Raw genomic sequence first — 25,564 nt, forward strand, 5'->3', positions numbered from 1 at the left:
CTGTATAGCTCGATTTAAATTGCACACGCAAATCCAGCCATATTCTGGATTTGCACATGCAATTTAGGGGCTTTTTTATGAAGCGGCGAGAAGCCTAACTGGGGCCTACTGCTTGCTTAAAAGGGAAGTACCACTGGGCTACTTTAGCAACCCGGTGGTAATTCCATTTCCCAGCACACACCATTTCCAGTGCTGCAAAAATGTTTCAATTTTTGTAGCGCCGGTGTGTACCCGGTGGTAGTCACTGCCCAGTTACTGCCTGGTTAGCGCGGGAGCGCTTACCACCAACTCAATGGGTGGTGGTAAGTGCTCCCCCCAAAATGGCCGTGTGGCAAGTACTTCAGCTGCCGCATGACCATTTCCTGAAAACCCCCCCCAAAGACCAGCCTTTTACCCACTTCGGTAAAAGGGGTCCTCGCCGCAGGGGCGTAGCCAGACACCCAATTCTGGGCCCAAGATGGGTGGGCAGAAAAACCTCTCCCCATCCCACAGATGATTTGGTCTTTCCTTCTCACACCTGCATGCCATATGGTCTCTCAAACATCTCCCCTCTCCTGCATACCTTGTAAATAGCAGATTTTCACTGGCAGCGAGCAGCAACTACTACACACTGCACATATTGGCCCCACAGCCTTTCCACTGATGCAACTGGGTGGGACTATGTCAGAGGGAAGGCTGTGGGGCCGGTGCGAGTAGTATGTATCAGTCGCTGCTTGCTGCAGGCGAAGATCTGCTATTTACAAGGTATTCAGGAGGGACAGTTGTTGGGAATTTTCAGCTGGTGGGGCTTGGGAATCCCTGACAGTCACATTATAGGTGTGCTGTTACGGCCCACCCAGGCCCACCCTTGGCTACATCACTGCCTCGGCGTGCGCAAAAACACGCACTGATGCCAGCTCAGGTCCCCTTTTGCCGCAGCTTCATAAAAGGACTCCATTCAGTGTCTATAATTGCCAATTAACAAGCAATTATTGACAACAGTTGACATTAATTAGAATTTATGCACAGAATTGCCTAAGCGTATTCTATAACATGACGTGTATAAATTCTAAGTTGCATAGTTGAAAAGGGAGCGTGGCCATGGGCATTTTTAAAATCTGTGTGTGTGGTTATAGAATACACCCGGTTCGTGCATAATTTAAGCGTCGGCATTTACACCAAGTTTTACTTGGCATAACTGCCCGCAATTAAATTTAGTATCGCGGATGGGCGCTCAGCGTATTCTATAAACCATGTGGAAATTTAGGCTTATTCTATAAAGTACACCTAAATGTAGGTGTGCTTTATAGAATACGCCTAAGCGTATTTTGTTTCGGTGTGATTTTTTAGGCGTCATATATAGAATCTCTCAGATGTATCACCTCTGTGATAGAGCAATACTATCAGATGTTAAAAAGAAAATGTGGGAAAATGCGGGATACAAATGTTACAAATAAATAAATAAATCGGCCTGTAAAAGGAAGAATTATGTGAGTAGTAAAAGGAGGGATACAGAGGTAGGTTTTTATGTACCTGTAAATAATATAGTGAAAAGGCTGATAGGTGCTTACTTTTTCTATTTGACTGCAAATTGTTAATTTGCTTTAATTGTGCCTGTTGTCTGTTTGTAACAGCCTGGAAGGGACTGTTTGAGGGTTCCCATGCTTAACATTCAGTTTCCAAACAAGAGACCAGGTGCTTTTTTCATTAGCAAAGTGTATTATTTGTACATAAATGACCTGGAACTCTCCTTAAATAGAGGTTTTTTTTAATTTTTTTTTTTTTTACTTGGACATTTATAATAGCATTCCTTTTGAAAAATGTGTTGGTTCCAAGAAAAGCTCAGAAGAATATTATGGTAGCAGGTGATCCTTTTGTAAAAGACTTCAGCACTAATGATCATAGATTATATTTATTCTCTACAGATTAAGGGGCCCTTTTACTAAACTGCACTAGTAAATGGGATTAGAGTGCCTTTACACGGGTCTTTCCTGCATGCTAAGCCCATTTCTAGTGTGGCTGTAAAAGAGGCAGTTTTCTCAGATATCATTTTCTGGCTTTGCATTAATATTAACGTTAACGTGTGGCCATTTAAAAAAAATTACTTTGGAAGAATTTACCGCCTCCTATTTAGGAGGTGCTAAGGGCACCCATATTATGGATGTGCTAACCAGTTAGCACAGTGGTAATATCAGCGTGCTGACTGTTTAGTTCATTCACAACAAATCAGAGAAACTTTTTCTTCACTCAACATGTAATTAAACTCTGGAATTCGTTGCCAGAGAATGTGGTAGAGGCGGTTAAAGCTTAGCAGGGTTTAAAAAAGGTTTGGCCAGCTTCCTAAAGGAAAAGTCCATAGACCATTATTAAAATGGACTTGGGGAAAATCCACTGCATATTTCTGGGATAAGCAGCATAAAATGTTTTGTAGTTTTTGGGGATCTTGCCAGGTATTTGTGACCTGGATTGGCCACTGTTGGAAACAGGATGCTGGGCTTGATGGGCCTTTGGTCTGTCCCAGTATGGCAATACTTGTGTACTCTGCCTGAAAATGTCCCTCCCAAAAATACAAAAAAATAAATAGTGCGCGCTTAGTGCATGCAAATGGTAAAACTATCACAGAACGCTTTAGTGTGTCCTGCATTAGGCCATTTTTATTCATTAGGTATGCACTAATTGGCATATCTAACGTAGCTTAGTAAAAGGGCCTCTAAGGAGCCTTTTTTCTAAGGCGTGTAGGCTCCTACGCACATACAACGCACGTCAAATTAGAACTACCGCCTGGCGGCAATTCTAATTTTTACACGCAGCCGATACATGCACCGGAAAATATTTTTTTATTTTGTGGCGCACAGCGATAACCGGGCAGTATACGCGTGCTAATGATTACCGTCCGGTTAATGTGTGAGACCTTACCGCTAAGTCAATGGGTGGCAGTAAGGTCTCAGACCCAAAATGGATGCGTGCCAATTTTTATTTTGCCTCACGTCCATTTAAGGCTGAAAAAAGGCCTTTTTTGCAGGCACGCTGAAAAATGGACCTGTTCGCGTCCACACTAGTGCAGGCCATTTTTTGGCACACCTTAGTAAAAGGACCCCTATGTCTTTTTAACATCTGATAGCATTGCTCTGTCCCACAAGATTCACAGAGGTGATACATCTGAGAGATTCTCTCTACAGACATCTTTTCTTCAACCAGAAGGTACTGAGACAGCTGCATGTCAAACACAAATCGAGATCTGTCTCTGTTCTCTTCCATATCTAAAAGCATAGTCTGTTGCACCTGTGCTGGATTTAAACTTTGGGAGTAAACAAGAGCACCGTTTTTTGTTTTTTTTCTTTTTTAAATCCCACACCAAACTAAATTAAAGTGATTACATTTCAGTTTACTGTGAGAAGTATGTTTTGTAATGTTTGTTGGGGTTCCATATCATTAAATTATAGGCTGTTGCCCTTACGAAACCTTTATGAATTTGTACTGTAAAGTGAACTGTTCTATGTCAATGATTAGAATCAGGTGCATGAAAATCAGTAACTTTTTTAAAAAAATCTTGGATTTTTTTTTTAAATGCATCTTTATTTAAATCAGTTTTACAAAAATGTCTTAAATCATTTTGCTAAAAGATATCCTCTTGGATAGCAATTATAGCTTCCAGGTATATTCTGTGACGATACTTGTTAAAGCAGTGTATGAAGGTCAGAGGTAAGGACCTGATCGGCCCCTGCAGTTGATATACATATGTATAGTCTAACCTTACCGCTCTCTCTCAAAGTGCATTGACAAAGGTCAATAAATAGAGGATTGGGGGGGGGAGGGGAGAATAGTGTAGATTTGGCAAGTAGTAGTCATCTGGGTATAAATGCAAACTGAATTGCTATAGTCTACATCTGCATCAACCATCAAGGTCACTGAGATCTGCTTCTCTCAATATGTTAGATGTTCCATCATTCAAAAAGGTATATATCTTGATGACTATAGAAATTCCACTTTCTATATTGCAGGACCAATTTTGTGGAATTTTTTTACCTCAAGAGATGAGAGTGCTAAAGAATTTGAATGATTTTAAAAAGGCCTTAAAAACCTGGTTGTTTCAGCAAGTGTTTAATATTTTTCCAGGATAAGCATCTTTGATATGAATTGTTGCTTTGAGAACAAATTGTGTTTTATAGTTTTACTTATATGTGAGATTGTTTTATATTGATGTATGTGATTTATGGAAGTATAATGTTAGTTCTTATTATTATCTGATCAAAGCTGATTATGTATGTTTGTTATATTCTGTCCAGATGCTGCAAAATGCAGATTAGAAAACTTTAAATTACTACTACTACTACTTATAATTTCTAAAGTGCTACTAGACGTACGCAGCACTGTACACTTGAGCATGAAGAGACAGTCCCTGCTCGACAGAGCTTATAATCTAATTAGGACAGACAAACAGGACAAACAAGAGATAAGGGAATTTTAAAGTGAGGATGATAAAATAAGGGTTAGGAGTTAAAAGCAGCATCAAAAAGGTGGGCTTTTAGCTTAGATTTGAAGACGGCCAGAGATGGAGCTTGACCTACCGGCTCAGGAAGTCTATTCCAGACATATGGTGCAGCAAGAAAAAAGGAACGGAGTCTGGAGTTAGCAGTGGAGGAGAAGGGTGCAGATAAATAAATACTCCCGGGCTGAGTATTTACATGATCCCAGTTGCCACACGCATCCCCTCCCCAAGGACGGTCTTCTCTTTCCCTGTCAATCAGGAAGGAAAACACAGACCCTGTTCTGCAGGTTGTGGGGAACAGAAAATGATCAGAACTACTTTCTCCTCATAGAGCATTAAAGGGTCAGGTACTGCTTCACAGGCTGCCTCTACAATTGTATGGAAGGATGATGCTCAATGTCTGTGTTACTGCCAACTCCCCCTTCTTCAGCAGTTAAATTGACCCTGGTACCAGAGCATTAACAAAATAATAATAAGATGAAGATAGTGCTTATTATATTCAATTTTAAATTCCTTTAATTGAACTCTGTCACTATCTATTTCTCTTTATAAGGTCTCTTTCAGAGGGTCTTTTACTAAGGCACGCTCACGTTTTTGGGCGCGCTAAACGTTAAAGACGCCAATGCATTCCTAAGGGCATCTCTAATGTTTAGCTTGCCCACAATTTTAGCGTGCTCTAAAAAACGTAAACACACCTTAGTAAAAGACGCCCTGAGTTCCTTCTGAACTTTAACAGCTATTTCTGTGCACATTATTCAAGGTTATGGAAATTGGCTTTAGAGTAATCAGTGTATGTTCACCATTTCTCTTTAGCAGAATGGTCAAGTTGGGGCTGATTTGAGTTGAAAAAGGCAGAAGGAGAACCTACAGATCTTCTCATGTAGGGCCATGACATTGAACAGTGTGCACCAATTACTTCTATCCCCACCAATCTGTCTCTGTCCCTCTCTCCTTACTCCCCTCCCCCCCTGGTTCAGCATTTTTTTCTCCCCTCTTCCAGGTTCAGCATTCTTTCTTCTCCCTTCCCCTCCCCATCCCACTAGGTCCAGCATTTCTCCTTCTCTCCTCCAGTTCAACATTTTCTTTTCTCCCTTTCCTCTCCTCCCACCAGGTCTACCACTTCTTCGCCCTCCCCTTCATTCTCCCAACTAGGTCCAGCATTTCTCTTTCAACCCCACCTATAAGGTCTGGCATTTCTCCTTTTCACTTCCCTTAAACCCCCCCCCCCACCCCCACCTGATCCCAACTGTAATTTCCAACTCCCTACCCACCTTTAAAGGTATGAGAGAGGCCCAATCACTCCTGCTTCCAGCACCACCATCTTTCAAATTGGCAGTGTCTGATCCCTAGAGATGCTACCAAATAAGTCAACGCTTGTTTTCCTTTTAAAATATTGTATTAATTTTCAATAAATTACAATAACAGTGAGAAAACACTGAAAGAGGGGATGGGGAAACAGAGGCAATAGGGCAAACGTTTACTTAAACAGTTTGAAGGTAGTTTTCCAATGATGACCAAACTTTTGCTGTGGAGATTATCGCCAGAGATTTCACAGCCATGGCAAACTCAAATTTCTGATGTTGAAGTACAGAACTCCACCAAAAGTGAACATTCAAAAGGTGTGCCGACTTCTAGTTCTGTAAGATTTGCCTTTGGGCAACAGTGAGAAGAATGTCTAGTAATTTTGCTTCTGACTTTGACAACCCAAACGATTGAGATGCAGATTTGAAAATTATGATGGAAAAAGACAGACAGATCATCAACTATGGGCAAGATCTTTTGTGTGGTAGTCCAAACTTCCTTCCAAAAATTAAAGATCAATTGACATTCATACATCACGTGAAGGAAAGTGCCCACCTGCTGTGAACAATGCCAACATTTATCCATTAAATTTAAACCGGCAGCAGCAAGTTTCCTCGGAGTCCAAATTGTTTTATGATACAGGAAAAACATTGATTGCAAAATTGCTGCGGAGGAAAGAGGTTTCATTACTTTTAACCAAAGGTGAGACCACATTGCTTCACTTAAAACACAGTCAGTATCTATCTGCCAATTTTGTTGAAGAACAGCATTATAAGCATACGTGACACTGACAAGAATTTTGTATATGGAAGAAGCAGTATGACCTTTTGAAACCAGTGCTTGTGCAGTAGAATATATAGAAGGCCGGAGAGGAGTCAATGGCATTGACTTAATGAGCGCTTTAATAGAACTAGAGAGTTGCAACCATTGAAAGTACTTAAATTGAGGCAGAGAGAATTTAGTTGCCAGTTCTGGAAAAGACCAAGGTTTATTGTCCAAAGTGACAATATCCGAAACACAGAAAACTCCTTTATCTATCCATTCTTTCCAATAGAATGGAGCTTTGTTGATTAGGATGTAGAGATTATACCAAAGCGACATATGGAGAGACAATTTAAAAGGAATGGTTTGAAGTTTGTCTGGATCTGATAGACATTTCACCGTGGAGACTATGATTTGATTAGTTCTATTTGATGGAAATGAAGTGGAAGAAAGTAGCAGTGGTAAAGTAAAAGGGGCCAACATAACTTCTTCTAGCTGGAGCCACAGAGGCTTATAGTCCGGATTATGGAAAAACCATCTACAACCTTGCTGAGAGATGAAGGATTTATGATAAGTGAAAAAGTCAGGGAACAAAACACCACCGGCCTCTCTAGCACATTTAAGTTTTCTCAAGGCAATTTTCGGAGGCTTGGACGACCACAAGAAAGAAGATAACAGCTTGTCAACCTGTTTATAGAATGGGATAGGAAAAAGAATCGGAAGCATACTTAATATATAATTGATTTTTGGAGAAATCATCATTTTAGTGGTTTCAAGCCTCCCCCACCAGGATACGTGTAATGGGTACCATGAGTATAAAAGTGATTTAAGAGTTCTGAGGATTAAGTCAGCATTATACTGGATAGTATCCGTGAATACCGTGTAAAGATCCACCCCTAAATATCCCTACGTAGGGATCAGATAGGTAGAGGAGAACATCATCTGCGTACGCAGAATATTTGACCTCTAAGTCCTTATAGACAGCTCCCTTGATGCTCCTATGTGCCCGAATCGCAATCAGCAGTGGTTCAAGTGCTATGTTAAATAGGTAAGAGGACAAAGGACAACCTTGCCTGGTGCCACGATGTAAAATAATAGTTTCTGATAGCGAGTTATTAGTGAGCACTCTGGCAGTTGGATTTGCATAGTCTCGATTTTGAGCAAAATTTCTGGTGGACATCCAAACCAAGAGAGCACCTGAAAGAGGTAGCACCACTCAACTCTATCAAAAGCCTTTTCTGCGTCCAGTGAAAGTGCCACAATTGGTTGAGACCCAGCAGAAGCTATATGGGATAAATGAAGAAAAAGTCTGGTATTGTCACTGATAAGTCTTCCAGGCATGAATCCTATCTGACTAGGATGAATAATTTGAGAGAGAATTCATTTAAGTCGATTGGCTAATATTTTAGCATAAAGTTTGTAGCCTACATTTATTAATGAGATAGGTCGATAGTTGGAAACCAAAAGAGGGTCTCTATTCAGTTTAGGAATAACTGTAATAACTGCCTCAGAGAAGCGATTAGAGGAAATAGTTTCAGGAGACAACTCAGTAAATAGATTTAATAGAAAAGGAGAGAGAACGGACTTGAAAGCTTTATAAAATTCAGCGGGGATCCCATTGGCCATTCGAACTTCCTGTTCAGCTATTGGCTCCTTCAAAGAAAGGACCTCAGAGCTTGCCCATTTAGGACAATCTAACGAGGCGAGAAAATTTGCTAATAATCAGGGCCGTGCCTAGAGTCTCTGGTGCCCCCCTGCAGAATATCAGTTGGTGCCCCCCCCCCCCCCCCGTCTAGCACAAAATACCATAAATACCAAAATACCATACTGTGCAAAATATAAAAACAGCAGATGTAAACTTGAAAAAACTAACAAGTACCAATCAGCCCCCAGTTCCAGCCCCCTCCATCCACTATTTATCCTTCGCCATTGAGATTATTGACCATTTAACCCGTCTTTTGTTTCTTTTAACCATTTCATTTTTTTTTATTCTATCAGTACTCTGGGATGTATACCATCAGGTCCATGTGATTTGCTACTCTTTAGTTTGTCAAATTGCCCACTACATCTTCCAAGTTATTCCCTTTATTCACTATCTAACTCCTATCTACATGCTCCACCATCGCTTATACCCTATGCTAAATAGTTTGAAGTTTTATTGTGTCAACATTATAAGTAGTACACTATGCCATAGTATGTGCTGTATTTTAATATATTTTCTTTTGATATTGTCTATTGCCTATGTCCAGATTAATCTTCTTGTATATTTTCTTGAGTGAATTTCTTCAAAAAGGCAGTAATTAAATCCTAATAAATAAATATTCCATTTAGGGGGGGGGGGAGGAATAAGAATATGGAAGGTATACAGATTTGTTTTGGGGGGGGGGTGCACTTAGGTTGTGGGCTGTGTTTCAGGTTGATGTCTCTCAGGTGGGGCTCAATTCGGGAGGGGGTCTTTCAGTTTAACCAAGTGGTGTGTTGAATATTATAGATGACTGTTCTTGTCTATGTACCACTTTGTATTTTTTTCTGGGTTCTGATGCCTGTAGTTGTACCTGCAATATTGTTCTCTTGTCACCAATTTTATTTCTTAATAAAAACAGCTGAAACATAAAATGTTTAAGTAAAAACAATTAAATTAATAAAATAAATATTCCAGTGGACCCAACCTTTGACAGAACCCTGAATGTGGCTGAAGAACTCTGCTGTTCTGACTTGCCCTGCATAGCCAACTGACCGAACAAGGAGGATCAGGGCTTTGAGAAATCTCTCTCTGTCTCACCATCCTGTTACAATGTCATAATGGCTTCTATCGTGAATGCCTGGCCCTTGAAAAGATATTCCCATGCCTCTGACCCCTCTTAAACAGAGAAACAGTGCCCCCGCTGCTCCGCCTCCCTCCCTCACCGACCTGTCCTGTTGAATTCTTCTGGGCGCCCGCCGCTGCCAGCGCTGACTCTCCCCTCGGTTCGTGCTTCAAAATGGCCGCCGAGACTTCAGCAGAAGTCTCGCGAGGCTGCCTCTGGAAGTCTCGGCGGCCATTTTTAAAGCGCGAACCGGAGTGGGGGAGAGTCAGCGCTGGTAGCGGGCGCCCCGAAGAATTCGAAAGACAGGTCGGTGAGAGAGGGAGGTGGAGCAGCGGGAGCGGAGCACCCCCAAATGGTATGGCGGGACAGCACCACAGCGGCGCCCTTGAAGGCAGGCGCCCCCCTGCGGTGCTTACCCCGCTTACCGTGTTGGCACGGCCCTGCTAATAATTGTTGTGATTGTGAGGCTTCTGAGGTATATAACCCAGAATAAAAGTGGCGGAAAGCCTTGGAGATTTCAGCCTAAGAAGTGACAATATTATGGGAAGTTCCTTTAGTGCAGAAATGTGAACCTTAGAGTTCCTCCTTTTGAGATAATTGGCTAGTAATTTACTAGATTTATCTTTTTCTGCATAATGCTTAGAACGGCATTCAAAGATATGCTGGCTGGCCTTGAAACTGAGCAATTTATTTATCTCATATTTTAACTGACACAATGTAGCAAGCAAAGTGGGGCTCCCCGTTTGCATGTATATTTTTTCTCTCCTTAATTTTAGATTCAAGCTGCAACATTTGGGCACGGTCTCTTTTAGTTTTGTAAGCAGCAAGAGAGATGAGCTCTCCTCTTAGGGTTGCTTTAAACGCTTCCCATATTGTGAGCGCACTAAGCAGGGAGGAGGAGTTACTGCTGAAAAAATTTTGAATGAAAGTTTGTAATCTTAAGGAAAAATCCTCCTCAGCTAGAAGAGGTATAGGAAGCCTCCATAGAGGGGACCGCTGATTGCAGGCGGAAGACCAATTCAATACAAGCGAAACTGGCGCGTGATCAGAAACAATAATAGGGGAAATAGTATAAGTAAGTATTGACTCAGCTAGATTGTTACATCAGTTACATCTTCCTGTAATCTACTTTTTATTTTTTTTAATTACAAACTTTCTTATAATAAAAACAACATCATTCAGAAATGTTTCTTTCTGGAGCTTCAGTGGATATCCCAGCCTTTTCGGATATGTATGATGTGGTTGGAACATTGCTATCAGATAATTATGACATGGTAGAATGCAATGATGAAACTGAAAGTGTGCTCAGTGTGCAGCGGCATCTAAGAAAGCAAATAGAATGTTAGGAATTATTAGGAAAGGAATGGAAAACAAAATGAGAATGTTATAATGCCTTTGTATCACTCAGGGGCGTAGCCAGACTTCGGTGGGAGGGGGGTCCAGAGCTCGAGGTGAGGGGGCACATTTTAGCCCCCCCCCCCCGGTGCCGTCGACACCCCCCGTCCCGCCATTGCCAACCCCGGCGCCACCACCAACTTTGCTCCCCTTGCCGATGACCCTCTCCATCCCCCTCCCGCCATCAACCCGCCGTCGCCTACCTTTGCTGGCGGGGGACTCCAACCCCCACCAGCCGAGGTCGTCTTCTTCCAGCAAAAGGCTTCCGTCTTCTGTTTCTGATGTCAGGACGTCAGACTCACAGAACGAAGCCTTGCAGATCAGCTGATCTGCAAGGCTTCGTTCTGGGAGTCTGACAATTTGTGCTGAGGCTTTACATTTCTCCATATAGGGCATATAAAGCTTCCATTTGCTCATCTGGGGCCTGTCCCAAATGCTAAGCACATTCAGCTACTTTGAATCATATGTTTTGGGCCTGCTCCTGCCAAGGCTGGCTTAACCTATGGACCAGGTGAGGCTCTGGTCCAGGGTACCAAACGCCTGAGCCCGTGATGTCACCGGTCCATAGGTTAATTGCGGTTAACGCTGTGATTAACACGTTAATTATGAATCGCGTTTAAAAAATGTAATCGTGATTAATAATTTTCCTTCTGCCTGCCTCCCTTCCTGCCAGTATGTGGCCCGGCATCTCTCCCTCCCCCCCACCAGACCACCAGCATCTCTCTCTTCCCACCCCTTCCCACCCAGTTTTACTTTTTTCCATTTTGAGTAAAATCTTCGGTCCTGCAGCCACAGCAGCGGTACTGAAAAGCTGCCTGTAGCCTGCACTAGGCCTTCCATCTGACCTGTCCCGCCCCCTTGGCCTTCTGATGCAACTTCCTGTTTGGGATGGGTCAGAGGGAGGGCCTGGTGCAGCAGGCTGCAGGCAGCTATACAGAAAATGGAAAAAGGTAAAACTGGATGGGAAGGGGAGGGAAGAGAGAGCCGCTGGTGGTCTGGGTGGGGGGAGAGATGCCGGACCACATGCGGGCGGTAGCGGGGGGAATTAAAAGAACTGCAGGTAGCCTGGGGGGGGGGGGGAGAGAGGCGAGAGAGAGAACTTCTGGTGGCTGTGGAGGGGAGGGAGAGAGAGAGAGAATCTTGTGTGGTTGTGGGGGGATGGAGAGAGGAAGAGGGAACCTTGTGTGGCCATGGGGGGCTGGAGGGTAGGGAGGGATTGAGAGAGGGAGAGAGAACCTAGAGTAGTCATGGGGGAGAGGAAGAGAGAACCTGGGGTGGCCATGGGGGAGAGCGAGGGAAGAATAGAGAGAGAACCTAGAGTGGCCATGGGGGGAGAGGGATGGAGGGAGAGAGAACCTGGGGTGGAGGTGAGGTGGAATCATGAAAGTTGCTGTTTGGGGGTGGGGCTAGAGAGGAATTGTGAAAATTGCTGTGGTAGGGGGCGGGACAGGGGGGAGGCAGGGGCATGGTGGAGGGGGGGATGCAAAAACAAAAGTTGGTCCAAGGTGCCACAACTTCTTGAGCTGACCCTGGCCTCTGTATTCAAAGATTCTGGTCTCATGTGCTGTGTAATGTGGTTAGCTATTGGTATCAGAGGATTATCCTGTCTCTGCAACTGTTATTTGATGTTTATGTTCTCTCTCTGCCTACTCAGCCTGGACTGAGGGGTTTTCTCCGAAGAACAATATTGACGAGAAAGAGGTCCATCTCACTATGTTGGCAAGAGCCTATAGCTCCTGCATTTGCATTGTGGAGAATGCAAATTATTTTTTTGCTGGCCTTAGAACATCTGGATATTAAAGATAGCTCCTCAATGAAGGGAGTATAATTTCAATGCATTTGGGAGTGATTTTGAGCAACCTTACAACCAGCAGCTTGCAGCAGAATCCTCAACTCAAAGACTTTGTGGCCTATTTGCTTTGTATGTCATTCTTACCTCATGCAGTGCCGAGAGGGGGTTGTGTGTGTGTGTGGGGGGGGGGGGGGGGGGGGATTAGTGTCTGCATATACATCAAATGCCTTGCATTGATGATGGATTTTCTTTCAGAGTTTGCAGTGTAGTTGAATTGAATTTGAATTGAATTTGTTTCTACTGCTGGGTCTTAATAAAATGATTTATACATAAATACTGCATTTCAAGAACATTAAAAGAAACTGTATTGTTATGAATATCATGGGCAACACATAATCAGCAATTGGCAACTTCTTTTTAAATTATAATCCAGTCAAGGACCATTTATGAGACCTTCAGTTTCTTTGAACGATAAGCTTTGACCTTCACCAATAACACAAGGTCCCAACAATCAGCTTAAGTGAAATTTAAGAGAGCGTGAGCGATTAGTTTGCAGAATATGCAGTCATCCTTGAAATTCAGTAAAAATGTTCTTGACAAAGTCTGTTGTGAACTGAAGATATTTTATGTCTGTGTGAGAATGTACCTACTATGTACTGTTTTAGTGAAAATACACATTTTGCACTGTACTTTGACATTAAAAGAACAATTATTTAAACTTCCAATCAGTTTTTATTAAACAATTTTTTTTAGCATGGTAGTTGTTTTAAACACTGGCCACAGTGTTTAAATTAATCACAGATATTCAGCACCATTATCCAGATAATAAGCAAAACTATTGTTATCTAGATGGTGGTGATAGTTCACTATCCAGAAAATGATCTGGATAAACTTTGGACAGCCTGTTTTATGGCCCTAAATTTATCAGAATAGTTATTCAGAGAGCAGACTAAATATTGCCACTATCCAGATAATTTCCAGGAATCCTCTCGCTCCACACCAGCACTACAGAGAAAGGGGAAATGCCATATATGGTGTTGAATGTTATACGGTATTTCCACACCGAGTCTTTGGCGTGGTAAATGCATTCTAATGGATGTAAGATGCCAAAACGGGGCAGAAATGGCAGATCTGCGTGAAAACACACACTTACATGCACATTTATAGTATAGCGCCTAAGTATTTCTGTGTGGATCTGCAAAGGGGGTGTGGCTGTGGGAGGAGCATGAGTGAGTCAGCGGGGTTCCCTTAAAATGCATGCAGTGTTATAGAATTCAAGGGGATCTGTGTCCAGCTTGCACACTGGGATTTCCACTTGGTTTCAGCTGGTGTAACTCCTTGCGCCCAATGTTCAGTGCGGATCCTGATGTTATACACAGTTCTACAAAGGATGCTGATCCTGGAATGCCCCTTATAGAATACTGTTCAGTGCCAATTTTTTCAGCACTGAATTATTATAAGTGCCATTTATAAAATTTTCCCATTGTGCCAAGGTGGCCCAGAAGGACTTACCGCTCGCTCTTCCAAGACTACCACCAGCCCAATGCGGCTGCCGGTGGTAGTCTCACCCCAAACGCGCGCCATTTCTGGGGTAAAAGAAAACCCTGGAAATGGCTTACATGGTGATAACCTGGTGGGAGCCCTTATCGCCACCTCAGTGTGTGGTGGTAAGAGCAGTGGCGTAGGAAGGGGGGGCGGTGGGGCGGTCCGCCCCGGGTGCACGCCGCTGGGGGGGTGTCGGCTCGCTGGTTCCCTGCTCTTTCTGCCCCGGAACAGGTTATTTCCTGTTCCGGGGCAGAGAAAGCAGGGAAGCAGCAGAGCCGACGCAGCTCCCAGTGACGTGCACTGGGGGCGGATCGGCCCTCCCGCCTGCCCTCCGCTGCAAGGTAAGGGTGCGTTTCGGGGGGGGTGCGCTCCGGAGGGGGGGTGCGCAGCGGCGACCCACCCTGGGTGTCAGGCACCCTCGCTACAGCACTGGGTAAGAGCTCCTTGCTGCATTGCCTTGTGGTATGGCCATGTGTGCTGGGGGCTTTTTTACCCCCTGCAATATAAAGGGCCCTGGTGCGCAGGAAAAATGCAGGGCCCTTTTTCCCGCAGTTTGGTAAAAGGACCCCTCATTGATTTATAACTACTAGTTTTCATCAGTAAGTGATTATGGGGGGAAGTTATCAAGCTTTGTTAGGGCCTTAAGTCATGTGGTTTGCCCCTTAATATGATTTAAAGGAGCTCTAACACAGCTCTGTTTTGATATTTAAGTTACCAAGGGTTACATAATAATGAGATTCAAAATATGCAAATGCATGTCAAGCAGCTCATTACTATGTAAAAACCAGAATGTGACTTGCACTGTGGGGTTATTATACTGTGCCAGCAGTAATGGGCTTCAAAGACACAATCCAACGTTCCTGGACTGGGTCAGTGCTGTTTCTTCTCCCCCCCCAAGGGCCCCCCACCATCCTTTTTGGCCTACAAGCCTAGCACCTGATGGTCTAAGTGGTCTTCATGCAGAAGCGATTCCCAGTTACTCCTGTCCTGCTCGTGCCATCTCCAAAATAGCACCCTTGGTGGTAGTCTGTGTTACTGCTGCTAGGGATCATGCTTCCATATAAGGGTTCCATCCTGGAGACTAGAACACCAGATTCCGAGCTTGTAGGCCTAAGAGGATGGTGGGAGGCTCTTGTGTGTGCGTGGGGGGGGGGGGGGGGGTTGATCAGAGGGTTGGGAATGCCAACAAGGGGTGTTCTGCTTTACGTTCTTTCGGTTATATCTCTGTCAGACATATACTATAGAGGCGGTCAAAGGTTATTACATAAACTTTATTCAAATAGGTAAATCATACATCACCGCTTGAGTTGCAGACAACATCTATGTCAGCGACTGGGAGGTTCCGATGCAGTCAGACAGAGAGTCTCAGCGGGCAGAAGGTGCCTGGGTAGCATGTCTGCTCCCGATCTGAAAAATCCTCAATCTGTCCAGCCTTAGCTCCTATGTTTTATACTGACCAATAAACATGATCTCATCATTTAATTGAATAAAGCTGACGTGTATTTAAGGATATGGCAGTTTCTTAATGCATCCTCAGGAACTGGCCAGGTTTCCAGAGATTCATATGAAACATCAGCCCTATGCGTGTTGTCATTCCATTTAGTACAAATTACTTCATCATTTAATATTATAATGCTATCAATTCCTGTCCTGAGAGTCCATTATGTATTTTCAAGAGAGCATTAACTATGATAACAATATTTCATTATGTATTTTCAAGAAACATTAAGTATGATAGGCAGAACTCATGTACTTTCAAGGAAACATTAAATATGATAACAATACTTAGGCAGAACTCAATGTCAAGCACAAACTTTTCCATTAGAAGGGCAGTGGAGGGGAATAGCAGTGGCCCCCTTATGCCCAGGCCTGGCAGAATCAGGCCATGGCTTTGAGGTCCAATGCTCCTGGACTGCTGAAATAACGCTGCTTACAAGGTGGCTCACAAGCAGCATTATTTGTTTACCATGGTAGTCAGAAATCTGCGAGAATGTTACACTGCAGGTTGCCAACTCCCATGGTAAATCAAGGTGTGGTAAAAGCTTGCCTTTTACCCCACCTTGATAACTTCCACTATGTGATGACCGAGCTTCAGAGGTGGTGTAACAGGAATAGCAATCATTGGAAACTAAAAAATAGTGTGAATATACTTTTTCTTCAGTTGGTTGCCTAATGAACCCTTCCTTGGCTATAGAAAGATTTTTGTTGCATACCATGTTTGTTAGTTAATAAATGCAAACTTCCTGTGTGAAAACTAGAAACTATTTCCTTTATTTTCCCCACAGAAGCTGAAAGCAAATCCAGAAAAGCTATTTAGAAAACTGGAAAAGATTGGTAAGGGTTCTTTTGGTGAAGTATTTAAAGGAATAGATAATCGGACTCAGAAAGTTGTAGCTATAAAATTAATTGATCTGGAAGAAGCAGAAGATGAAATAGAGGATATTCAACAAGAAATTACAGTGCTAAGCCAGTGTGATAGTCCATATGTGACCAAATATTATGGATCCTTTCTCAAGGTGAGTCTGTTTATTTTGTGTTTTGGGTAAAAATTTTCAAGTGAGTGGGTTATGTCATGGGGAATCCCACAATTCCATTTTATTCGCTACACTTTTTAAATATTTTTAGCACCACCTTTATGAAGAATTCATCTAGGCCTCCATTATCATCTATTTGTTAATGATACTTAGTCCTGTTTGGGATTCATTGGATGAATGTACTAATTCAGTTGCAAGTTATTGCATCTTGGCTGCCAGAGAGGAGGTTGCTATTGACATGGAAAAATCTGAAGTGCTTAATTGGGGAAGAAGGGGGTTGTGGCTGATTTTATTTCAATAGATGACACTCAGATTCCAGTGAAACTTTTTGTTTGTAACTTAGGTATTTGCCTAGATAAGAATCTTACATTTGATTCCCATCTTTTGAAAGTGATCCAAAGGGTATTGTTTCATATTTATATTTCTAATCTATAGTGGTTACTTAATGTTATTATGTACCTCCACCTTGTGAATACTTTTTAATTTTTTATTATTAGCTTTTTAAGGTTATTTTTATATATATACCAAATCAATTTTTTGTATATATGTTGTTGAGAGATGAGATTTTAAAAAAGGGAAAATGCCTCTATTAGTCAGCGGTCTGAATTATTATCTTAACAGATTCGCTGAACAGCCACTCTTCATTGGCAAAAAACCCTCCAGTTTTTATGTCTCTGTTTCTTTTTTAATTATCTTTATATATTTTTTGTACATATTTTTAAGCAGCAAGTATAGCTGGGTATAGCTGAGACAATAAATTCTATGAGCTGCATACAACCTAATTGGTACACTTATTTCAGAACTTCTCAACAGTTTCAACCAGACATAAACAATCAAAACGGGTCCTGTTTCGCCCTTCTGTTTACTCGGGCTTCATCAGGGAAATCTTTCTGTTTGTTCAAGCTATACTTCCATTATTATTTGCGTTATAGATTCTTCTTTCTCAGTCAGCTGAGAATCTACAATGCAAATAATAATGGAAGTATAACTTGAACATTATGCAATTGGATGACTGAGAGCTATAATAGCAATAACAGGAAACAAATATTAATTGCCTTTATATTATTGTATTAGTTCAAGGCTAAGCAAAATTATATTAAGACTTCCACTTCGTCCTCTTTAACTTTGTCCCCTGCAGGATGGGCTTAGCAAATACTTGTTTCTGTGTCCTTGTCCCTGACATCTGTACAGGATATGTTTATCACATACAGAAATCATGAGTTGCTTATGTCATTCTTTTCTATTTTCTGCTTACATTCTTAACCCTTGATACTTCTGAGCATGTAGAATTGTGCTTGCATAGATGTTTCCAGGCCCATCAGATTCCCCCCTTTGATCCCACGAGGGGTCACTAATTTGGCCTAAACATGTCAATTCAATCTGAGAAGAAGTACGGAATATGTTCTTTACAGTTTGCCGTATCACCATATTTACCTTGGGTTTTAGGAGCAAATCCCAGAGCATTTGCCATGTGGAACAGCAACACTGTAAGCAACAAAAGCAGATGATGAGGGCTGCCACAGATCTTAGAAATCTTAAGAGCAAATGATGTAACCATGCTATGCTGGGTATCCAACTAGTGATCCCCCCCCAAAAAAACCCCAAAGAAAACCAACACTTCCACAAACAAATAAATAAAAAACAAAAAACAGAAAAGGAGTGGAAATGACCACAAAAACGTTGTTCCAGGATAACAATACAAAGTTTATTCACAGGTAGATGATGGCAAAATGAAAATCATGTATGCCAGTGCATGTAGTAATTCAGCAGATGCGCAATCACAGTTCTATAAACATATGCTGTACAGATGGACCCCACATGGGCTGTGTTTCAGCAAACAAGTCTTCCTCAGGAGTCCTCATAAAATATATATATATATATATATATATATATATATATATATATATATATATATATATATATATATATATATATATATATGCCTGGCAGCTTAACAGATGCTTAAACACTGTTTTATGTTTGGCAGATATTAGATATGTAAACGCTTCATGCGATGCAAAATGCTGTAAGACCTCTAATGCCTTTGATCTAAGTGCACTGTTTGTAATGATTTAAATTCTGCTCGCTCTGTTCCGAACATAATGCTTATACTGACCTAGATTCTGCCTCACACGATTGCTAAACCCAACATTCTAAATACACAAATTAACGTGCACACTAACACTGATATGAACACCAGGAAAATACTCCTAACCATTTACAGCCTCACCCTGCTCCAACACGCACCTACAACCCCAGACACAGTTAACAACAGCCTCACAATTCACAAACCACAAACAAATCGCGAACACAACATGCACACCCGAAAAGACAAAGAAACAAACAAACCATGAAAAACCTAACATCCTCGGACCCCAGCAAAGACTAGGAAAGAAAGAACGTTCAAAACCATCTCATCAAAGAGAAAGACAACTAATAAATATTACCCCAAACCCGAATCCAAAAGAACAATACCAACGAATACAAATAGGTTACACGAAAACCACAACACTGACTGACTGGATCACGGAAGACCACCTTGATTTCCTACTCATTAGCGAAACCTGGATCCATGATCCCAAAGACCCAATAATCTTAGAACTATGTTCACCAGGATACAAAATTACCCACTAGACTAGAGAAGGAAAAAGAGGAGGAGGCATAGCAATAATCTATAAATCACAATTCACAGTTACCACAACAGCAGAATCCATCCTACCCCAACTTGAAATAGCCTCAGTCAGAATTAACCACCCCGACCTACTTGATCAACTAAACCTAATCATCTTCTACAGGCCCCCGGGCAATTGGCAAGTTTCACAAACACACTTTATGGACTTCATATCAAATACTTGCGTGTCCTCCCAGAACCTCCTCATAGCAGGGGACATTAACCTTCACATTGAAGACACCAACATAAAGAATGTAAACGAATGCAAGGATTTCTTCCAACTATTTTTTTATTTTTATTTTTTTGTTACATTTGTACCCCGCGCTTTCCCACTCATGGCAGGCTCAATGCAGCTTACATGGGGCAATGGAGGGTTAAGTGACTTGCCCAGAGTCACAAGGAGCTGCCTGTGCCAGGAATTGAACTCAGTTCCTCAGTTTCCCAGGACCAAAGTCCACCACCCTAACCACTAGGCCACTCCTTCACTGCTAACTATGGGAGCTCCACTGGCCTAACATGCAACCTACCCACAAAAAAGGACACACACTAGACATTATAACTCACAAACTTTCATCAGAGCCCATCTTCATCATCACAGACACAAAATGGACAGCTACACCATGGTCAGACCACTACAAAGCACATATGTCTCTCTACTGGAAAAGAAAAGGGTCACAACGAAAACAAGAAAAAAGAACTTACACCACAAGAGGCAAAATAGACCCACTAATATTCTGGCAAGAACTATACACTGACGAATGGACAAATCCTACAAACTCACCTCAATTTCTACAAGAATGGGACAACAGATGCACAGCAATACTAGACAGTATAGCACCGCTCCAAACTAGATCTTCAAAAAGAAAAAACTCAATACCATGGTTTAATGACGAACTGAAAGCCTTAAAAACACAGGTCAGAAGGCTGGAAAGAATATGGAATAAAAAAAAAGATGAACTCATTCTTAACAACTGGAAACAGTTGCAAAGAAAATACAAATATAAAATCAGACAAAACAAAAGAATGTACTACAATACTGTAATAGGACCAACTACAAAGATACACATAAGCTCTTCTCGCTTGTGAACAAACTCCTAAACACCACACCGGTTAACCCTAACAACACAGACACCCCAACTGCAACCAACTTAGCGAAATATTTTAACGAAAAAATTATAAAACTCAGACGCATGATACCTTCGAATACCACCGATTATACAAGCATCCTTGAATGTCTTGACCCAAAACCCGGGGAATACCCAGCAGATCGTTCATGGACCAACTTCGATAAAATCTCAGTAGATGAACTCTCACAATGGCTTAAAAAATATAGCAAGTCTCAATGCAAACTAGACATTTGCCCTGTCAGCCTAATAAGAGCCGCCCCCAAACAATTCAAGAAAGACCTTACGGACCAAATAAACCACAGACTCTTAAATGGTCTATTCCCCACGAATAAAGGAAACATCCTACTCACTCCTCTGCAAAAAGACGTTAAGAAAAGCACAATGGACCTAACTAATTATCGATCAGTTGCATCTATTCCACTCATAACCAAAATAATGGAGGGCATAGTTACGAAACAATTCACTATCTAACTAAGCACTCAATTCTACATGAGTCACAATCAGGATTTCGATCAAATCATAGCACCGAAACTTTACTAGTGGCGGCAATGAACTCATTCAAAAAAACAATTGCTACTGGTAAGAATATACTCGTATTACAATTTGACATGTCAAGCGCCTTCGACATGGTTGATCATGGAATACTACTTCATATACTAGAATATTTTGGAGTCGGAGGCCCAGTCCTCAAGTGGTTCGAGGGATTCCTCACCACTAGATCCTACCAAGTAACAACAGACGCCGAAAGATCACTGCAATAAATACCAGAATGCGGAGTTCCTCAAGGATCCCCCCTCTCACCAACCATCTTCAACCTAATGATGATACCTCTAGCCAAACTTTTAGCCGATCAGAACCGTAACCCTCACGTATATGCAGACGATGTCACAATCTACATCCCGTTCAAACAAAATCTAAACGAAATCACCAACGAGATCAACCAAAGCTTCAGAACCATGCATAGCTGGGCAGATTCATTCCAGCTAAAACTTAATGCAGAAAAAACTCAATGCCTAGTACTTACTTCTCAATACAACACAAACAATTACTCTACTATAATCACACCATACTGCACCCTTCCGATATCAGAAAACTTGAAGATTCTTGGAGTTACCATCGATCGAAACCTCACTCTCGATACCCACGTGAAGAACACGTCAAAAAAGATGTTCTACTCAATGTGGAAACTCAAAAGAATTAAGCCTTTCTTCCCGAGAAACATTTTCCGTACCTTGGTACAATCTATGGTAATCAGTCACCTGGACTATTGTAACACTCTGTACGCTGGCTGCAAAGAACAGACTATTAAGAAACTCCAAACAGCCCAAACTACCGCAGCCAGACTCATATTTGGAAAGACTAAATACGAAAGTGCGAAACCCTTAAGAGAGAAACTTCACTGGCTTCCACTCAAGGAACGGATCGAATTCAAGATCTGCACAACCGTACACAAGATCATTCACGCAGATGCTCCACTGTACATGTCTAACCTTGTGGACCTACCGCCCAGAAATGCCAAGAGATCAGCCCGCAAATTCCTAAATCTGAACTTCCCCAGTTGTAAAGGACTCAAATATAAGCAGGCATACGCCACTACCTTCTCCTACAGAAGTACACAGATATGGAATGGGTTACCCCCAGCCCTAAAAACTATGGACAATCTAAGCAACTTTCGCAAATCTCTGAAGACACATCTCTTCAAGAGAGCCTACAAAAAGAACCCTTAAAGACACAAATCACCTCCTATCAAAACTATCCTATCTAATACCATCCTTTCTAACTCATCATCCATCTTCTGATTACTTTGATTGTATCCAATTCCCTGTCATGACTTTGTCATAACAACACTCTGTAAGCCACATTGAGCCTGCAAATAGGTGGGAAAATGTGGGGTACAAATGCAATAAATAATAATAATAATTATTATTGAGCCTGTCCATGGGTGGGAATAATGTGGGATATAAATGCCATAAATAAATAAATATAAATAAATGAAATTAAAAACATGAATAATATGTATATGTGTTGTGAAAAGAAATAAAACAGAGAGACAGAAACTCAATAGCATAAAGCAGTGTATTTATGTGTATCTGTGTGTGAACATGCAACAAACTTAAAACATATTGGTGCAACGCAAAAAAAAGAGTGTGTGTCTAATAAGTGAAAAAGTGTGTCTAATAAAAAAAAATTGAATTGTTGCACTTGTGCAGAAGAACCATACAAAATGTGCAGAAAGAAATAGGGTGAAATTAAGATGCACGCTGCACGCATGGGCTTAACTGACCAGACCAGGTTTGTGCTATTCAATCAAGTTAAATCGAATCAAATTGAATCGAAAAACCAATTTTTTTCAAAGAATTGAATCGTACCTAATCAAAAATGTTTTGACTGAATTGGACAGCACTAGTAAATAGTGATCAATCTGTAGGGGAATAAATGCAAGCGAGAAAATTTCAGAGCTAAAAACTATAGTCTTAAAAAGAGTAAAATCGGGGAGGCGCAGAGCAGAGGCGAACCAGGCACTTAATACACACAGGATACCAAATATGGCAAATAGACAGCACACTCAAGACAAGCAACAAGCACCACCAGAAAAGGGAGATAGACCACTCAGGTGGGCCTCACGGCCGATCCCGAACCCACTCATACAGCGTCCAAGTGTATGGGCCTCACGGCCGAACTGGAACTGAATCATACCAGAGGGAAGTGAAAAGAGAACGGAATCTCTTGAGCAAGTACTACTCAAGCAGTGCACACACACTGCACTAAACAGAGCCACAAACAAAGGGTCAAAAGACCCTACACACAGGCACAAAGAAACCGAAGACAACCCCACTTAAACTCACATTGTAGAAACCACAAGTAAAAGATAAGAAAACCACACAGGAAGGTAGCACAGGACTGGGCTTAGAACCCTAGCTATAAACGAATAATCCTAACCAAGTCAACAGAAATCACACAGAGAGGTAGCACAGGGCTGGGCTAGTAGTCCCAGCTAAACAGAATAACCACCCACTCAAGCACAAACAGAACCAAACAGAGAGGACACTCAGGGCTGTGCTAGATCCACAGCTATAGACGAATAATCCTAACCAAGTCAACAGAAATCACACAGAGAGATAGCACAGGGCTGGGCTAGTAGTCCCAGCTAAACAGAAGAACCACCCACTCAAACAGAATCAAACAGAGAGGATGCATAGGACTGTGCTAGTAGACACAGCTAAATGGAAGAACGGCCCACTCGTGCCACACAGAGAGACCACTCAAGGCTATGCTAGTAGTCACAGCTAAACGAAAAAGCAATCCACTCAAACACAACCAAAAACCTCACAGAGAGGACTCATACAGAAAGTACACAGGGAAACCTCGAGACAAGGCCACACAAAGGAACACTACGGCTATGCCACACAGCACTCAAGGATAAGGGAAGCCACTCATGAAGGAATACTCTAAGCTGTACCATATAGCACTCAGGGAAGAGGGAAGCCACTGAAAGGAATACACAAGGCTGTGCCACTCAGCACTCAAGGGAAAAAGGGAAGCCACCTATAGGAATACACAAGGCTGTGCCACTCAGCACTCAAGGGAAAAGGGAAGCCACTCATAGGAACACTCTTGGCTGTGCCAAACAGCACTCAAGGGAAAAGGGAAGCCACTCATAAGAATACACAAGGCTGGCCATACAGGACTCAAAGGTAAAGGGAAGCCATTCATAGGAATACACAAGGCTTTGCCACTCAGTCAAATAACAGACACTAGAGATAAAGGGAAAAGCAAGCAAACAGGGAAAGCTGCTTTTACATACACAAATCAGATAAGGAGCAATGCTCACAAGATTCAGGAGACAGACACAGCAGACAAAAAGTTAAAGCAGGCTAAAGGGAAGGGTTGCTTCTAAAACACATCAGAAAGGAGCAGGGCTTACACTGCTGTCAAAAGTTTAAAGCAAACAAAGGGATAGATAAACAGTGTTCTTACCAGAACTCAGCCAGGAAAGGAAAGGAAAGGCAGGCAGAGACAGAGCACACCCAGCTGCACCAGAGCAAGGTAATCAAGGAAAGCAGCTGGGCTGACAACAACCGGCTCTCTGAACAGTGAAAGGTATAAAGGGAAACCACAGAAGGAAACAGAACAGGCTTAAGCTGGAGAGCCTAGACAACAAGAAAAGAATCTATTCTGGTTCAAAGCAAAACCACACACAGAGAGAAACAGAAGAGGGCTTTGCTTGAGAGCAAACCTAACAGGAAAGTAATCCATACAGATTCAAACCAAAACCACTCACACAGGGCTCAGGGATGTACCCAAAGGCACAGCATAACAAGAAGACCAGTTCCCTCAAAATCAAACAACAGTACAACAAGAAAAAGGAAAATAGACCTTTTTCAAAGGCAACACAGGAAAGCTCCCTGGGTCCTTATAAAGGAGTAGGCTGATGATGTCATAATTAGGAAATGAAGCAGAAGCAGGGAGACCAAAGCGAGGCTTGGCTAACAGAAAGAACAACAACAGGAAAAAAGGCAGAAAAAAGGTCACAGAGCTAGATACAGAGAAACAGTAGGTCTGAACATAAGGGCACAGCCACAACCGTGACACAGTCATTCCACGAGTTTTCAGAGGAGATATCATAGTAATCAACCTAATAAAATCACTGTGATATTGGTATGTCAGATCATAAAAGCCTGTGCATTATCCATCCATATTAAGTTAAGTGTGCAACTTCTGATTTTAAAAAAACATCTCTGTATAAGTGATATGGGAATGGAGTGTAAAAGCAATAAAAGTACAGAGATTACTAAGAAGTGTCAACATGCAAAAACAACCAGGCAGCACCCCCCCTCTCCCCCCCCCCCCCCCACACACACACATAAAGCAAGATCCTACACTGCACAGACAGCATGTCATGCACACTGAAGCAAATAGCACTTTTGTGTGTACCCAGTATAAAAGCACTTTTGTATGTTACACAATGTAAAAACAGCGATTGACATGTTAAGATCTCTATACCGTTTGTTCACAAAGCAACAGCCTGTACTCCACAGAAAATGAACGATGTGACGTGACATGCACAAAGTATAGTAAGTATCACCCTTTAGTATTACCCATTGTGAATAAGAGGTTATGTTGCTAAAAACTATATCCTTGAAATGTAAAACGAAGAAAG

At 42.0% G+C, this 25,564-nt stretch overlaps 1 protein-coding gene across 1 annotated transcript in view; it reads left to right on the forward strand.

Annotated features, from left to right (window-relative positions):
- Nucleotides 1-25,564, forward strand: part of STK24 (serine/threonine kinase 24) — an 85,969-nt gene that overhangs the window by 601 nt on the left and 59,804 nt on the right. The window contains exon 2 of the mRNA XM_030199536.1: nt 16,357-16,587. Within this exon, the coding sequence (XP_030055396.1) occupies nt 16,357-16,587 (231 nt within the window). The remainder of the gene's footprint in view (nt 1-16,356; nt 16,588-25,564) is intronic.

This window comes from Microcaecilia unicolor, chromosome 4, assembly GCF_901765095.1.
Source record: "Microcaecilia unicolor chromosome 4, aMicUni1.1, whole genome shotgun sequence".
Taxonomy (NCBI): Eukaryota; Metazoa; Chordata; class Amphibia; order Gymnophiona; family Siphonopidae; genus Microcaecilia; species Microcaecilia unicolor.